Source organism: Felis catus, chromosome B1 (genome assembly GCF_018350175.1).
Source record: "Felis catus isolate Fca126 chromosome B1, F.catus_Fca126_mat1.0, whole genome shotgun sequence".
In the NCBI taxonomy this organism is placed as follows: Eukaryota; Metazoa; Chordata; class Mammalia; order Carnivora; family Felidae; genus Felis; species Felis catus.
Genome location: NC_058371.1, coordinates 202,041,113 through 202,058,654, shown reverse-complemented (window position 1 = coordinate 202,058,654; position 17,542 = coordinate 202,041,113). Strand labels below are relative to the sequence as shown.

Genomic DNA, 17,542 nt, shown 5'->3' with positions numbered 1-17,542 from the left:
TGTCCAGCCGCCCTCAGGGAAGGTGGCCGGTGCTCACGCGGCTGCCTAGAGGCAGACCCTGCCCCCTGCGAGGCTGGGACCGGCGGGGTCTCCATCGCCCCAGGCTTTGCGGCCCAGAACCCAGGCCGGGCCCGCTCCCACTCAGACCTGCTGGGCGCCCCTCCCCCTCCCCCTGGTGCCCCCTACTTGCTACCCTGGGTGAGCTCCTGCCTCTCGGTCTCTTCCCGCCTCGCCCCGCTATCGCTGGCGTCAGGAGCGGAGGCAGGAACAGCTGTGGCTGGGGCCGGGGGTCGGGGGAAGGGCTGCCCTCGGCGCCCCTGCCGGCCAAGGACCGTGTGCTTGTAAACTTTAATTTCCATACAGTAGAGAAACACACAGTACAAGCAACATGGGGAATCCATTGTACAGCAAAGGCCACCGATGCACCTCAGAACACACGCGCGCCCCTCCCCCCCACGCCCCGCCACCTGCCGCTTCACGCAGAACGGCACAGGGGAGGAGGAACCACCTCGGTCCTTGGAACCCCAACCCCCGTCAAGGGGCTTCCTCTGCCCGCCGTCCCAAGGCCACCTCCAGGAGGTCAAGCGGCCTTCCAGAGGGTGTCAGGTGCTCTCTGCCCCCGGCCAGTCTCTCTCCTGCCACAGGGCTTGGCCGGGAAGCCAGGGAGCCTCCGCTCGGCACCTGCTGTGGGCCGGGTCCCCACGCTTGACTCCCCGAGTCAGAAACGGCCGCCCCCCAGGGCCTCCAGGCTGGCGGGTCACAGCCCTGGTCATTCAGTGCGGTGGGCACTGTGATGTTCAGTGGGGGGGGGATGGGAGGCATTCCTTGCGGAGGATGGGCTCGGGGACCCACCTGAGCAGGTGAGTCGGAGGGGAGGGAGGGGTAGGAGTAGGTCGGACGTTTGGACACAGGTATGGACAGGTGTCGAGGCAGGGGTGTAGGACAGAAGGTGGGGGCTGCAGGGAACTCCAGACGAGCATTCTAGATATCCCGGGCACTTGGAGGGTGGCCCTCAGGAGCATCTGTACGCAGGCGACATCCGGCTGCCCCCGTGGCACTGTGATGAGGGAGCCAACCCCCCGAAGGCTGAGAGGCAGGTCCCTGGCCAAGCCCTGCCTGCGGCGCTGCCCCTGGACAGCCAGGAGGAGGCCTCTGGCTCTGCTGAGGACCGTCCGTGGTCCTTCGTCCCGACCCCGTGGGAGGCAGCGGCTCCGGATGGGACCTCTCGGCTGGCACCTGTCCTGGGCCGCAGGCTCTGGCACTCGGCGACGTGGGGAGAGCTCCCCCTCACAGGACCACCTCGGGCGCGATGCTGAACAGGAGGTCATCATTCCCCCGACGCACCTCCAGCAGCAGAGGGGACTCCGTCAGGACGGCCTCCTGCAGCTCGCTCGAGTCTGCCAGTGGGCGCCCGTTGACCTTGACGATGATGTCGCCATCTTGGATGCCCCCCCTGCCGACGGAGAGACACCTGGTCACCGCACATCCCTGCGAGGCCAGGACCCCGCTCGGGGGACGATCTGGTTGAACAGCAGCGGTGGAAGAAGAACCACTTCCGCAGTTGAGAACAGCACCCTGACTGCGGGGTTCCTACCCCAGTGGAAAACCAACGTCCTACGAGGGCCAGGGCTGTGTCAGCCTGCTTCTTGTACACGTGGGGAGGGCTGGGTCCAAGTGTAGGCTGCCGCCTTCCTAGCTGGGCTGCCTCAGGCCAGGCACTTGGCCCCTTTGAGCCTTAGCTTCTACACCTGCCGCCCTATGTGGGGACACGCTTTGCAAATTGCGAGGTCCAGGCCGCGGTGAGGGTTGACTAAGGAGGAACACTGATTCACGCCTCGGCCACCGGCAGCCACCGTGGTCCCTGGTCCCACCGCGCTGGCCCTGAGGGCGGCCGCCTGCTGAATAAGGGGCCTGAATAAGGGGCCTGAGCTGGGCGCTGACGCTTTGCCTTCACGGATCTGCGTTCCAACAACTTGTCCTGCAGGCCGGCTGCAGACCGAGCGCGTGTGCTGGGGGCCCGTGACCTTCCGCACAAGCAAGACGGCACATGCAAGAGGAAGGGGCCTCGCGGGGCTGGAGGCCCGCCTGCCTGGTTCCTCTCCACTCCACCGCCTGCCCTCGCGCCCCACGGCCCGTGAGCTTGACCTCCAGCTGTGCGAATTACCATTTAGACCAATGCAGCCCACCCTCCAACAGGGGAGACCTGGGGCAAAGGAGGGAAGGGGCTCGTCAGAGCCCCTCTGGGCCCGGATCGGCCCACAAGGGTGCCGGGCCCGTGCCGCACCGGCTGCCTCAGCTCATGGTGTTGGGAACAGTCAGTCTTTCCCAGCACTCGGTGGTCTCAAAGGAAACGGGGCTTTATCTCATCTGAGCTTGACCAACTCTCCTCAGGGGACAAAGAGTGGGCTGAATCGTGTCCATCTTGCAGACAAGGAAGGAGGCCCAGGCTGGCGGGAGTCAGGCCGGCACGGGGTTTGAGCTCTGGGGGGTCTCTACTGCTCTGTCTCCCCAGACCCAAAGGAAAGGACATTCTGGGGGGGCCTAGGGGGCTCAGTCGGTTGAGGGTCCGACTTCAGCTTAGGTCATGATCTCACGGGTCGTGGGTTCAAGCCCCACGTCGGGCTCTGTGCTGACAGCTCAGAGCCTGGAGCCCGCTTCGGATTCTGTCTCCCTCCCTGCCCCTCCCCTGCTTCCACTCTGTATCTCTCTCTCTCTCTCTCTCTCTCAAAAACAAATCAATGTAAAATGACAATAAAAATAAAAATAAAAAGAAAGGATATTCTGAACCGAGGACGGTGATTGCCAATGCTCCAAGGAGAACTTCATCTTTCCAGCCTGCCCCTGGCTTAGACGACAAGCCGGAATCCCACCTGCCACATCCATGCCATATCACGTGCCAGGGGGCTCAAGGTCGTACAAGGTCACCGAGGCGAGCCCACCCTCGGCCTCATGCCCACCCAACCCCACCCACCAGGATGTCTGCTGGCCCCGTCCAGCCTTCCTGCTTCCTGTAGGGCAGTCTACCTCTGAGAAGGTGAGTTTGGAACGACCTCCTGCACGTAGATCCCACTGCTGACCGATGGGAAGTCTGGGTCGCTGGCTTTCAGTTCTTCCAGCAAACTGAAAAGGCAGTTCCGCGGTTAAGGCACGTCTGCCCCCATCCTCACGTGGGGGCGGCTACAACCCCCAAACCCCTGGAGCCCCCCAGAAGCTGGGAGAGGCAAAGAAGGACTCTCCCCGCAGAGCCTTCGGTGGGAGCGCGTCCCTGCTGATGCCCTGATTTGGGACTACTGGCCTCCAGAAGTGCGAGAGAAGGAAGTTTGTGGTGATTTGCTACGGTAACCACAGAGGCTTCCTGGAGGAGGCAGCACCTGAAGGGAGCCTGAGGGAGCTGAGGAAACCTATGGGACAAAGGGGGAAACGGCACTGCAGGCAGAGGGACTGGCCTGAGCCCAGGCCTGGGAGCGCGAGTGCGTCTGGCCCACGGGAACACCTGCAGGCAGCCAGGCATGGCTGGACAGGGTCTGGGAGGAGGAGGGAGGGGCAGCGGGAATCATCCTTAGACACTCACCTCGGGGTGATGGTCCGCATCCGTATGCCGATGAAACGCTTCTTCCAGTCTGGGAACAAATCATGACAAGACTCCGTTAGAGCCTCTGTGAAAACCTCTGCCTTCCCTGAGGGGCCATGTGGGGACTAAATTTCCCCCAGGAGCCAAAAAAGCAGTGGGAGTCATTTGTGCAGTCACAGGCGTAGAGCTGCTTCTGTCCTCCAGGCTGCTCTTGAAGGGCTGGGAGATGTCCTGCCTCGTCTGGTGGCTTCATGCCCACCCCCGCCCTTAGGACCCACGTGCCCATATCAGTTCCCACATCTGCTGTGTCGTGAGACCTACACCCAAACCCTGGTGGGCACTGGGGCTCTCCTCTCCAGCCTTATCTCTCAGATTTCCCAGCCTTGCCTGCTCAGATCTGAACTTGTCACCTTCTCCTGCCTTCCCCATAAATGATAATATTAGCCGATAATGCCCAGTGAGCACTAGCCACATGCCAGGCCCTCTGTTTAGAGCATCATACACACAACTTCCCCCTGGCTGCTCCAGCCTGTGACTTAGAAGGTGCCCTAGACCCAGAAATAACATTTACCTTTCTTGAACCATAAAATATGTCTCAGTACATTTTAAAATGTCCTATCATAAAAACATGCTCTCTGACCACAGCAGAATTAAAGAAGTCTCCAAGAACTTAGAAACGAAATAACGTACTTCTGAACAACCCGTTTTCAAAGAAGAAGTCAAACAGGAAACTAGAAAGGATTTTAAACTAAATAAAAATGGCAAAACGACATATCAAAACTTGTGAGATGCAGGTAAAGCAGTACGTGGAGGGCAATGAATAGCACCAAAGTGCCCAAATCAAAAAAGAAAAGGGTTTCACATCAATGACCTCAGCTTTCACCTTAAGAGCTAGGAAAAGAAGATCAGATGAAACCCAATGTAAGCAGGAGAAAGGAAATACCAAAGATTGGAAATCTGTGAAGTAGAAAACAGAAATATAATAGAGAAGATAAAACTTTAAGCTTTCAGCCACACTGATCAACCAAAAAATGAAAAAAAGGACAAAGGAAAAGAGAAGATAATTATCCTCACCAGGACCGTGAGAGGTGACATCACCACGGATCCTACAGGCATTAAAAGGGTCGTAAGACATCACAATGAATAACTTGATGCCAATACATTTGATGACGCAGACAAAATGCACACGTTTAAGTTTCCAAACTGCCAAATCTCACTCATGAAGCAGCAGACAACCACGTAACCTCACCTCTATTGCTAAAAACTGAATTTGTAGTTAAAAATCTTCCCACAAAGAAAACTTCAGGCCCAGGTGGTCCCACAGGAAAATTCTACTAAATGTTTAGGAAGGAAAGAGCACCGACTCTGCACAAACTCTTGTAGAACACTGAAAATGAGCAAATACTTCCGGGACATCGTGATTTATAACGAGAAATACGTATTTTGATGTTCGTTTGTGGTTCCCAGCACACACCCCCTAACACTTTTGTAATCCCTGTGATAAAGGCTCCGGGGACATCTTTTGCTGTCAGATCCTGAAGTGGTGACAGTGACAAATGTGAGATGGGTTTCTTCTGTTACCTACACCACAAGCCCCTTGCAACCACTCCTGAGTATATGTTAGTGAGTGATTTTGAGAAGCCCCTAAGGAAGGGGCTGGTTGCTAGGGAAACCCACCCGTGTGGCCAAGGGTCAAACTTTCAGCCCCGACTCCCAACCTGCCTCTGGGGAGAGGTGAGGGGCTGGAGGATGACATAATCACCATGGCAGGGATGTAACCAATCATGCCAACACCATGAAGCCCGAGAGGGTGGGTGGGAGAGCTTCCCAGTTGGTGATTTCTCGGAAGTACTCTGTGCCTCCCCCCAGACCTGCCCTGTGCGTCTCTTCCATTGTTCCTGAGTTACTCCCCTTTATACATAAAATGGTCATCTAGCAAGTAACTGTTTTCCTGAGCTCTGTGAGCCACTCTAGCAAATGATCCAACCCGAGGAGGGGCCATGAGAACCCCCAGTCTATAGCCGGTGGGTCAGAAACACAGGTGATAGCCTGCACTTTTGATTGGCATCTGACTTGGGGGGCAGTCTTGTATGACCTTGATTGTGGGGTCTGACACTATCTCTAGGCAGACAGTGTCAGGCTCGGGGGAGAACAATAGGACAGCTAGCTAACTTTGGGAAGCCCCTCGCATTTGGTCCCCAGGGTGTCAGAAGTGACGCAGTGTCGTGGCAGAGAACTGAGGACAGATAAGAGGCATGGGAGGGGAGTTTTTCCTAAACAACTTCCCAACTATCATCCTGATACTAAAACCAGAAAACTAGACCCACACCCCTCTGGAAGACGGCTGCAAAAACCCTGTAGACATTTTTAGCGAACCAAAGCCAACAATATGGAAAAAAGGATAATACCTCATGAGCAAGGGGGCTTTATCCCAGGAATACAAGGATGGTTCAACCCTCAAAACTCAGCCAACACAATTTGCCACATTAACAGACTCAAAACGAAGACCGTCGTCTCCAAAGGTCTAGAAAAAGTGTCTGACAAAATCTTCTAGCATCTGTGCCTTCTAAATCCCACGAATGGAAGGGAAATTTTTCCACCTGGGGCGGGACACCTGCGAGAGACCTTGAATGAGCATTCTGCTTACTGGTAGGAGACTAGAGACGTCTCTCCAAGGTCAGGAACAACGCAAGGACATCCTCTCTCACCACTTTTATTCAGTGTCTTATGCAGGCTCTGGGCAGACAAGAACAAAAGAAAAGGCATCCGGACTGAAAGAAAGAGGCAAAAACTGCCTCTATCCACAGACTGCAGAATAATCTGTGTAGAAAATCAGGTGAGGACACCCGGGTGGCTCAGTCGGTTAAGCATCTGACTTCCGCTCAGCCCATGATCTCATAGTTCGTAAGTTCTGGGGGAGGAATTGACAAGCTGATTCTAAAATCCATACGGAGGGGCGCCTGGGTGGCTCAGACGGTTAAGCATCCGATTCTTGGTTTCGGCTCAGGTCAGGGTCTCAAGGTTTTGTGAGTTCGAATCCCGTACCTGGTTCTGTGCTGACAGCGTGGAGCCTGCTTGGGATTCTCCCTCTCTTCTCTCTCTGCCCCTCCCCTGCTCATGCTGCTCTCTGTCTCTCTCAAAATAAATAAACTTAAAAAAATAAATAAAATCCACAAGAAAATGCAAAGGATCCAGATAAACCAGACCGACTTTGGAGGCGGGACAGATTGGGAGGGCTGACGTTGCCTGACCTGAGGACACTGCAGAGCTGCGGAAATCCGGACGGACAGACAGACAAGTGGGGCAAGACAGGCTCATCTTTTTTTTTGACAAAGGAGCAGTTTAGGGGGGAAAAATACACAGCACCAGAACAACAGACTATCCAAAACAAAAACAAACAAAAAAGAATGTTGATTCATACTTTGCGCTATTAAAAAAATTAATTCAAAATACACCATCGTCCTGAGTCTAAGACCTCAAAAAGTAAACTGCTAGGGGCGCCTGGAGGGCTCTGTCAGTTAGGCATCTGACTTCAGCTCAGGTCAGGATCTCACGGTTCCTGGGTTCGGGCCCTGCGTCGGGCTCTGTACTGACGGCTCAGAGCCTGGAGCCCGCTTCCGATTCTGTGTCTCCCTCCCTGCCCCTCCCCCACTTGCACTCTGTCTCTCTCTGTCTATTGAAAATGAATGAACGTTAAAAATTTTTAAAATAAATAAAAAACAAAGTAAACTGCTAGAGGAAAAGGTAGGAGAAAATATTCCTGGCCTTTGGGTAGCAAAGATTTCCTCAATACGACACCACATGCACGATCCATTTAAAAAACTTTGTTAAATGAGACGTCACAAAAATTCACAAAACTTCTCTTGGAAGACACCGTTTAGGGAACGAAAAGTGAGGCCATGGGAGGAAACATTTGCAGCTCGTCTCTCTGACGAAGGCTCCTATCCACAATGCTCTCAAAACCTGCTAAGGACACAGACAACCCAATCTTTTTAAGTGGGCAAAATATCTAAACGGATTTTTCTGCACAGAAGATCGATGGACGGGACCAGGTGGCTCCGGGTGAGGGGAGGTCAGAGCGGCGGGGCGGGGGGGCTGGGCCCACGGGTCTGCAGTCCGGGCGGCTTGGGTGTTCACCCCCAGCAGGTGCAGCCCGGGAGGGCTTTGGAGCAGAGACGGCCGTGGTCTGCCCTAAGTTTTGAAAGCGCCCCTCAGCCTGGAAGGTGTGTGGGGGTGAGGACAGCGGTACATCCCAGGCTGGGGTGCCGGAGAGGGAGGAAAGGGCCAGACTGTAAATCTGGGAGTCACCCCCCAGATGGCACTTCAACCCTTAAGGCTGGGCGGGGTCCTCAGAGGAAAGGAGAAAGGCCCCACACAGAGGCCTGGGCCCCGCATCCCGCTCCCGACGTGGGCGCCGGCCCCCGGTCAGCATTGCTCAGAACCCCAAGGTCATGCTTCAAAACAGGAAGGAGCCCGAGCCTCCTGTGCTTGTGCGTGAGCGGCCCCCTGGCTGGGCAGAGGTGCAGCCCTGTCCCCCGCCAGGCAGCCGCCATCGCGGCTGAGTCCTTGGTCACAACCCTGCTCGGCACCCAGCCTGGAGCCAGCGGGCCCAGCCCCACGCGGCTTCTCCAGAAACGCGGGCGGTGGGGTGGGGGGTGGTGCGGGGTGGCCTGACTGGGTCCCTTTGTCTCCTCCTTCGCCGGGACGTCACCTAAATGCAAGGGTCCCGCGTGGCGCTGGGGACACGGAGGTGGCTGGAGGTCCTGGCTCTGTGTCTTGCTAAATACATCGTGCAGCCACTTTGGACCCAGGTGAGGGGACAGTCAGTGCAGGAAACGAAACCACGGGGCGGGGGGGAGGGAGGATTTCGGGTCGCGAGTGCTCCCCGTGGGGAGACAGGCAGCTCCCCACACCGCCGGCGTGCTCGTGTCGCCAGACGACGCACTGAAAGCGGTGGCTGCAGGGCACGTGAACGTCACCTCAGCACGAAAACCAGCCAAGCCACGGAGAAGTGCGGGCTGGGGCTTCGCGGGCACCAGGGCTGATCCCTGAGATGCCCCTGAACCCGTGTCCCGGCCAACGCCCCTCCGCCCCAGCTCCAAGTTCAAGCCTCGCCGGGACCCCACCTCTCCTCCCCTGCAGCTGCCGCACCCCAGCCAGGCCACCAGGAAGGCAGCGGGGCCCCGCGTGGCTCCCCGCGGTGGACCCCCCGCCCGGCACCCGCGGCTGCCTGCCAGCCCGCGCCCCTCTCTGCACCCCTCTCCCGGCCCTCTGCCGGCCTCCCTACTCTGAGGTCACGGCGTAGACTGGCGCTCCCGTGCCCCTCCCCCCCCCCCAGCTAGAACAGAACCCCCCAGGGGCCGCGGCTCCTCGAACATTCGCCGTCGTCGCCTCTGCTCCGAGACCCACCCTGCAGCCCAGAAAGAGGACTGACGGTCCCAGCCACGGAGCTGGGAGAGCGCCCAGCTCAGGTTCCAGGGACACTAAAGCCTCCGGCACCTTGAAGAAGCGACGATGGGTTCCAGGGCGCAGGCCCTGCCCGCCAACCCCCTGCTCCTGCCTCCTGCCGCCTCCCCGTCTATTGCACGCGGTACCCCGAGTCAGCCTGTGACTGTGCGGCCGGGGAACGTGCACGGCAGTGCCCGCCCCCAGCGCCTCCCTGCACCTCTCCCCGGGCGCACGGGACACAGAGACCCCTGGGGCCGGAGGTGAGCGACGTTTCCACTCCCCAGGCTGGACTGAGCACTGAGGATCCATCTTCCACAGTTCACGGGGTGGGGGGGGGAACCCTCCAGCCAAGCAGCCCCGGGGGTGCGTGCAAGTCCCAAGGCTGGCCGAACCCCCAAACCCCCGTGAGCCCCGAAGCTGAGACAGGACCAAGAAGTGCTCCTTGACATCTCCCGAATTTAACTTAAGGATGGTCTGTTTTTTTTTTTTAAATTTAAAAAAAAAAAAATTTTTTTTTTCAACGTTTATTTATTTTTGGGACAGAGAGAGACAGAGCATGAACGGGAGAGGGGCAGAGAGAGAGGGAGACACAGAATCGGAAACAGGCTCCAGGCTCTGAGCCATCAGCCCAGAGCCTGACGCGGGGCTCGAACTCACGGACCGCGAGATCGTGACCTGGCTGAAGTCGGACGCTTAACCGACTGCGCCACCCAGGCGCCCCAAGGATGGTCTGTTTTAAAGAACTTTAGATTAACTGGGCTTACGTGTTTTGAAACTTTTATTAAGAAAAAAAAAAGCAAGAGTGAACACGTCAAGCTCAAAGGTTTTAAATTATAGATTCAGTCACCCCGCTAAGAATTACTGGGCTCTTTGATTAGTCCACATGTCCTAGGGGAGGTGACAGCTCTGGGGGCAGGGGATGACTGTTTCCCAGGGTGTCCGGGGGACGGTCACAACAAAGGAATGAGCCCTGGTGGCCCCCGGCGGGCTCTGGCCCGAGAGCAGAGAGGAACGGAGCAAGAAGCGAGGAGACACGACCATCCAGTTTCCCGGAACAGTCACCTGACGACTCAACCTGCACCACATGCAGACCCACCGATTTCCAGGAGGCGGCCAAGGCCAAAGGCACCGCTGGGGCAGAGGGCAGTTACACCAGGGACACCCAGCTACTAGGGAAAGGACCAAGGCTGTGACAGCTACGAAGGTGAAGCCCTGGGCTAAGTCCTGGGCTCCCCAGCAGCCAAGGAGTAAAGGGCTCCAAAGGGTTAGATGGCCCCCTGTCTAAGAGAAGAGGCCGTCAGCCTCTCTAGGAAAGGCCGGCTCTGCCCTGGCTCTAGGCCGTCTTCACACAAGGGCCCCCGATGAACCAAACGGTGTTCTCGCTCGAGAGTAGTTCTTCAGGTGACCAGCCCTCACGGCACCGGTCGCGGCTGCACCGGGTTCCGAGTGCTCGGCTGGTGGGACCGTTGGGGACGGGGCAAGCACGAAGAGGCCCCCTGCTCTCAGCGAACTGCTGGTGAGGGGGCTGGGAGGAGACAGGGGAGCAGTCTGAAGGTGGGAGTGGCGGGGGGGAGGCCTGGGCGGCGAGCAGGTGGGCGCGGGAGACAAAACGGCTGGAGGGAGGCGCTCACTTGGGCTAAAATGAAAGGCAGGAGCGTCGAGGCCGCCAGGAAAGCTCCTGAGATCAGGAGACACGACCCTACTTTGGAGAACAGCCGTGGCCACCAACTGTAAGAAGGCGCTTGGCAGGCCCTCACTGGGGAGTCACCTGTGCCTGGCCAAGGCCCGCACCGGGTGGATGCCCCTGGCTGTCCAGAAGCGGGCAGGGGAGGCTGGACATCCCTGTGTGGATGGGGACGGAGAGAAGGGGCTGAGAGAACATGACTTCCAAGGATCAGGGGCTTGGGCACCACCGCTTTGGAGTCAAGGCTACCCTCCTGGGCAGTCGACCCGACCAGCAGACTGAGAGGGCAGTGTGCGGGGATGGGTGGGTGGGAGGAAGGAAAGGAGGGAGGGAGGGAGGGAGGGAGGAAGGGGAGGGAGGGAGGGAGGGAGGAAGGAAAGGAGGGAGGGAGGGAGAAAGAAAGGAAGACAGGAAGAAGGGAAGAGAGGAAGGAAGGGAGAGAGGGAGGAAGGAAGAAAGGAAGGAAGGAAGGAAGAGAGGAAGGGAGGGGAGGGAGGGAGGGAGGACAGACGGACGAGTCTGCAGCCGCCCAGAGAAGTGGAGCCTGGGGGGCCCAGGTCGCTAGAGGCGGGTGGCGGGTGGGAGACGCAGCCAGAAGGGGACAGTCTCGCGTGGTGGGGGTCACACGTGGACAAGAAGCACGGGGCGGGGGGTGACAGAGAAGGAGGCCGTGGCTGAGTGGGCGGGGGCCCCAGGGCGCCGGGGGACGGCTCGGAAGGCCGGCGTCCCTGCCCCGGCAGCCCCCGGGCGGCACCGTACCTTTGGCGTGCCTGTCCTGGAACTCCGTGAGGAAGCGTGTGATGCGGTCCGAGGGGATGGCGAAGGAGATGCCGGCCGCAACCTTGAGCGTGTTGATGCCGATGACCTCTCCGTCCTGTGCGGGGGGCCGTCCGAGGGGGCGGTCACCCGGGCAGCCCGAGCCCCGTGGCCGCCGCCCGGTTCCCGTGGCCGCCGCCCGGTTCCCGTGGCCGCCGCCCGGTTCCCGTGGCCGACCGGCCGTCACCGCCCCCGAGGGCTCCCAGAAGCTGTCCGGGAAAGGCGCTCCGGGGTTCGCCTCCGGGCCAGGGACCCCCCACCTCTCCCTCCAAACCGGACCCCTCCTCTCCCTCGCCAGAGAGTGTCCGTACGGGAGCTCGCGGTCCACCCCGCGAGGAGGACACCCCCAGCAGCATCCCGGGAGCCCAGACGGGGGGTGATGAGGCGTACGCGCCCCCCTCTGCCTTCCTTCCAGAAGCGCGGCTGGGGGCGTGAGGTCGGGGCGGCTCCCGGCATCACCCGCCCCCTCTGCGCCCCAGGAGCTGGCCTCCCCCGCCGCCCCCACCCTGCACCCCTCGAGGCTGCAGCCGGGGCCCCGGACACACCTCGCTCTTGACACCCTCCCGGGAAGGCACTCCTCTCCATACCCAGCACGCACCCCTGCGCCGGCCTTTCTGGCCTCCAGCCTGAAGCCCACCCGCACGACTTTCTCGAACACCAGTGCTGCGGCCTTCGTCCCGCTGAGCGTCCGACCCCTCCCGCTCGTGCCGTGCTGCTCCCCGGACCATCTTTCCCCTGCACGTCCCTCTCAACCCCAGACCCTCGGTCTCCACAGTGCAAGTTAGATGCTCCCTCCTCCAGGAAGCCCTCCCTGCCTGCATCCCTGCAGAGCCCCCTCACTGCTCCTCACGTCACACTTGCCCACAGGAGCTCCCCAGGGCGGGAGGGCATCCAACAATTCTCAGGGCCCGGAGCCCAACTGATTTCTGAACTGAACTTTGGGTTCATTCTGGAAATCTCCCCTGGGATGGGAATGAGCCTGACTCTGGGGCCCAGGGCAGACCTGGGGCAGGGGTGACCCAACAGGGCTGGGACGGAAGGAGGACGCCCCCACACCCTCGCACGTAAACGCAAGGATGGGGGGCCCAGAGCCGTGACCGGCCATGACCTGTGTCTCCGCTGCCCCACGTCCTTGATGGGCGTGTGGTCCCTGCCTGGCTGCTGTTCTGGGTCACCCTTACTCAGCATCCCTGGGGGCTTGGGGGGCAGGGCAACAGGCACTTGGGGTCATGCCCTCCCCCGGGGCCCCCAGCCCAGCCAGCGGGTGTGAAGATTCAAGGCGCATCTTCGAGGTTCCATCCCCGCCTTGGGGCCGTGCTGCCATGTGAGTGGAGGACTTGGGGACACTCACCAGGTTCACCAGGGGGCCCCCGGAGTTCCCGTACTGCAAGGGAGGAAATGAGACGTTAGCTGAGCCCTGAGCCCCTCGCGGGTTCCTGAAGCTCTGTCTCCTGAGCCCTCCCTGTTAACCAGCACAGAAGACGGGTACTTGGATTTTACCCCCAACAGCATCGAAAGGCCTCACTCCTGCCCCCATTTCACAGGTGAGAAAGCTGAGGCCCCGGAGGCCATGTGGACGCCGTCTGACCTGGGCCAGAGCCCTCTGCGCCCGCCGCACGCCTCCAGATTCGCCTCACGGGGTACAGTTCTACCCCACCCGCCTCGAGGGGTCTCTACAAAGACTAACATTCCCAGAAGAGCCCGAACCACGGCAAACCAGAGAGGTGGGTGTGGGGCGCCTGGGCAGGGTGCGCCGTGAGCCCCCCGATTCGGTGGCAACACTGAGGACGAGAAAAGCGAGGCTGACAGGGTGAGTGGTTCGGGCGTGACCCGGGTTCCTGGCCCGGGTCAGGAACGAAGCCGCCGACTCCCAGGGCGGGCCTGGCGCCCGCGTGCAGAAGTCACAGGGAGTCCAGGCTCCGCTCAGCGTAAAGAAGCACCTCTCTAGCACGCGGGCCGGGCGACGGGGAGCGAGCCCCGCCGGAGGCCCCGCGAGGACTCACGTTGATGATGGCGTCTGTCTGGACGTAGTCCATGTCGGAGTCCCGGAGGCCCAGCTCCTTGCCGTCCCGCTGGGCCGTGCTGACGATGCCCGTGGTCACCGTGTTCTGCAGGGCAAACGGACTGCCGATGGCCATCACAAACTCGCCGGGCCGCAGGTCTGCCGAGTGGCCCAGCAGCAGGGCCGGGAGCTTCTTCTGCAGGGGGGACACGGGGAGGGAGGCTCAGCTGTCTGCCCTGGGTGAGACTGGAGCCAGATCAAGGCCGGGACGGTCCCAGGAGGGCCGGAGCGCTGGCGAGACCCATCGGGGGTGAAGGGCAAGGCAAGCTGCCGACTCAGACGGAGGTTGGGCTGGCCTCCAGCTGACCCGTAGCAGGAGGGACCCGGGCTGGAGTCCTTGGAACAGAGCCTCGGCCACACCGGTGACCACGGGGGTCCCCAGGTGGGCTGCGGGGGTCACACACAGGGAGGAGGCCCACGGGGTCCGGCTGGGCACAGCCTCTGAGGTCATCGAGCTCAGTGGTTCGGTGGCCACAGGTCCCTCTGAAAGTCTGACAGGGGCTACGAATGCCGTCAAAAATGCATCACACACAGACCGATGCCTAGGACCGCAGGGGCTCTGGAGCCCTAGTTTTGGAATCCTTGATCCAGCTCAACCCGATCTCCCGATGTAGACACACAGGGAAACTGAGGCCCAGAGCGGCGAGGTGACTCAGCCACGCTCTGCCATCACCCCCTGCCCACGGAGACGCCTGCCCACTCCAGTTTCACGTGGAGCCGGCCCGTCTGTCTGTCTGAGTCCACGGCTGGGCCGGCAGCTCTGAGGGCCAGCCGTGTTGGGGTCGCCTCCGTGTTCCGGAAGCTGCAGGAGACACGCTCAGAGGGGGTGCTCCTGAGCGGGCTTAAGGTGCCCAAGTGCGCACAGTGGCAAACGTGGAATCCACGGCGGCCGAGGCCCCGTCGCCAGCACCTCCGTGAATCTGGGGGTTCGGTGTCGCACCCCTTACGTCCGAGGCCACCACCGGGGAGGGGCACTGCTTCTGGGGACTCCCGGGGGACAGTGTCGCACCCCTTACGTCCGAGGCCACCACCGGGGAGGGGCACTGCTTCTGGGGACTCCCGGGGGACGGCAGTCACTTGCAGACAGAAAGCTTTAAGAGAAGGTGCCGGCGACTGTCCTGTCCCGATCGCAGGGGGCCTCCCTCTAGCTCTGGACAAGGACCCCACACCTCGGACCCTCTGAGCACCCGGTTGTGTGTGGTCACTCCTCTTTCCTCCCCGGCGGTGGCCTCCTCTTTCTGCTCCAGCCACCATGCCACTTAAGGTCTTCTGTCCCAGGGCAGCTCCCAGTACAAACGGGGGGACCTGTGAACGGGGGTGAGGCGAGCCGGCAGGGCTCCACTCGGCCCTTCCTCACCTGCCCGCGTGGCCGCGGGGCCGCAGCCCCCCCCAAGGCTGGGGGGGCCACCACGCGCAGGACCCAGGGGCTGAGGCAGCTCCCGCTGGGAGGTCGTTCAGTCCTTACTAAAGCCCACCCGCCCCTGGGGCCACGGACGGCTGCTGCGTGTGCCCCTCGGGATTGTACCGCGGCGCCCGGAACAGGAGAGACCCGGCGACCGCCAGACCCGCGCGGTCCAGTCTGGCTCTGCGTCACCCTGTGGGGGTCCTCGGCAGGGGCTGCACCCTGTGGCCCTCGGGCCAAATGCAGCCTGCTGCCTGTTTCTGTTTTGTAAATAAAGTTTTATGGGGACACGGCCACGGGCTCGTGTGGCCTGTGGTGGCTGCGTCGTTGAGAGGCGTCCCCAGAGGGCCCGGACCCCACAAAGCCTCGAAGTGCTTACTATCTGGAGCTTCACCGAAGACGTTTGCCAGCCTCTGTCTTTGAGCACACCCCGTGCCCCGCCCCAGCCTCAGTTTCCCCATCTTTAGAACGGAGGTGGCGTCCCCGGGCTCAGTAACTGCCGTGGGGAAGGGTCCCCGTTGGGATAAGCCTCTCCTCCCCCCTGGATCGGGCAAGAAGGAGCCTCCTCACAAAAGATTCATTATCACCAAAACCACACACTTTCATTCAGAAAGAGCGGAAGCCGGATTCCAAGTCGGCCAAGCCAGACTCACCAGCGCAGACAGCCGCCCGGTCACCGGCCTCACGGCAGGGGCAGGCTGCCGTCACCGAGAGTCACGACCACAACACTGGACGTGCCCTGCCCCGGCTTAGCCTGACCTTGGGCAGTGACTTAACCTCTCTGACCTCAGTGTCCCCTCGGAAGCAGCAGGACACCGACGCCCCTTCTGTCAAGGGCGGTGGGGCGCAGGCACAGTGCCGGCCCCTGGCGGTGACGCGGGACGGCTGTGGCCCCGCTGTGGGCCCCGCCTGGCCAGCTGGGGGGACGGGATGTGGAGGGACCGGGGCGTATGTCCCGGAGCTCCGGGCCAGCGTCCCGTCAGCCCCACGGGGGAAGCTGCCTGTCCTGGAGTGACCCGGGAGGGACGCAGGCAGCGTCCCTGGGCCTTGGAGGACGCCCCTTCGCGAATGACTTGGGGGCACATCGCTGGCTGGCGGGCGGCAGCCCGGCTCTGCTCGCACACGGCAGCTCAGGAAGCAGGGGCAGGGGGTCTGGAGACCCCGGTTCTAGGCTGGCCCGCCCCGTGGCCGGGCCTCGGTTCCTCCGAGCGTCCCACAGGGAGGTCGGGCCGAGGCGACTCCGAGCTCTGGGGTCTGGGAAGGCGCCCCCGCCCCGCCCGCCGCCCACTCACCTTGGGGTGGATCTGGATGGTGGCGATGTCCGACTTCTTGTCGATGTCTTTGATGGTGGCCTCGTACGTGTCTCCATTCTGCAGCTGCACCTTGAGCTGTTGCCGGCCCGAGACGGCATTGGAGGTGGACACCACGTGGGCGTTGGTGACAATCAGGCCGGCCTCCGACATGATGAAGCCCGAGCCGCTGGACAGGGGCACGTTGCGGCCAAACAGGGGGTGTCTGCGGGGAGCGAGCGCGGGCGGGGGGGGGGGGTGGTCAGGGCGGGCGGGGGCCTGCTGGAGGGGAGCGGAGCCCCGTGTGGGGTAAGAGAACGCGGTTCGGGGCCCCCCACCCCCACCCCGCCCTCGGGCCCAGCCCTGCCACCTTCGGCTGCGGCCTTGGCCGGCTCACTTAACGCCGGGCCCTCTTCACGGCCTCAAGGGGGGAGCGGTGACCTCTGACTTGCGGTCTGCCGGGAAGGGACGCGAGGCCCACGCCTGGCAGGCCTGTTAGGACAGGCGGGCACAGAGCTGGAGCCAGACAGGCCGGCACTCTAATCTCAGGGCCGTCCCACTCATTACCTGCCTGGCCGTGGGCAGGCCTCAGTCTCCCCAGCTAGGAAATGGGGCATCTACCCTGCCGGGTGTGACGCCTGTTGTCCAAAGCGCCTGGGGGCAGGAAGCCACTCAACAAACAGGGCTGGGGGACAGCGCAGCAGGTGCCGGGGTCCCCAGGGGGGTACTTCTCCGCGGAGGGGCAGATCGGACCGTGGAGGGAAGGGGCAGTGCTGGGGCAGTCGCGTTCCCACCCCGCCCGGTCCCTCCCCTGCCCCGCACCTGCCCCGAAGCCCCAGACGGCGTGACAGGCAGCGCTGGGGGCAGGCTCTGCTCCATGATGACACCAGGTGTCATCCTTCCGGGGACTCAGGGGGCGGAGGGGACAGCGGACGGTGCAGGGCGGGGTGTGTGCTCAGACACAAGCAGACGCCGGGCCCCCGGCCTCTGTCTCCGTGAACAGGAGCAAACGGTCAGAAGTCAGAGTTCCCTGATGTGTGGCCACGCCCAGCCGCCCGCAGGGCCAAGAGGGAACCACGGCCGCGGTTCAGGACCCTCTCTGGGGCGGGTCGCCTCTGGGACCCCCGAGGGGCCTGGACGGGGCAGGAGAGAAGGAACTCGAGGGTGGGGGCTGTCTCAGGGAAGTGAGGGTTGCACAAGACCCACCTCGGCGGGCAGGACCGGTGACCAGAGCCAAGGCCACCGGGCACCCCGAGCCAGACTCCCCGAG

General features: G+C 61.5%; 1 protein-coding gene across 4 annotated transcripts in view; it reads right to left on the bottom strand.

Annotated features, from left to right (window-relative positions):
- Positions 1-334: 334 nt before the first annotated feature.
- HTRA3 (HtrA serine peptidase 3) overlaps positions 335-17,542 on the bottom strand; it is a 30,299-nt gene continuing 13,091 nt past the window's right edge. Inside the window, exons 3-9 of one of the 4 annotated variants that reach the window (XM_023253440.2) lie at positions 16,276-16,498; positions 13,523-13,717; positions 12,871-12,903; positions 11,463-11,577; positions 3,572-3,620; positions 3,025-3,120; positions 335-1,453 (exon numbers count right to left, since the gene is read on the bottom strand). In XM_023253440.2, coding sequence (XP_023109208.2) covers positions 1,288-1,453; positions 3,025-3,120; positions 3,572-3,620; positions 11,463-11,577; positions 12,871-12,903; positions 13,523-13,717; positions 16,276-16,498 — 877 coding nt within the window. In that variant the 3' untranslated portion in view covers positions 335-1,287. Of the gene's footprint in view, positions 1,454-3,024; positions 3,121-3,571; positions 3,621-10,382; positions 10,545-10,635; positions 10,862-11,462; positions 11,578-12,870; positions 12,904-13,522; positions 13,718-16,275; positions 16,499-17,542 lie in introns of those variants that run through there. The other 3 variants (XR_006597275.1, XM_023253437.2, XM_045056679.1) reach the window with 3 other exon arrangements.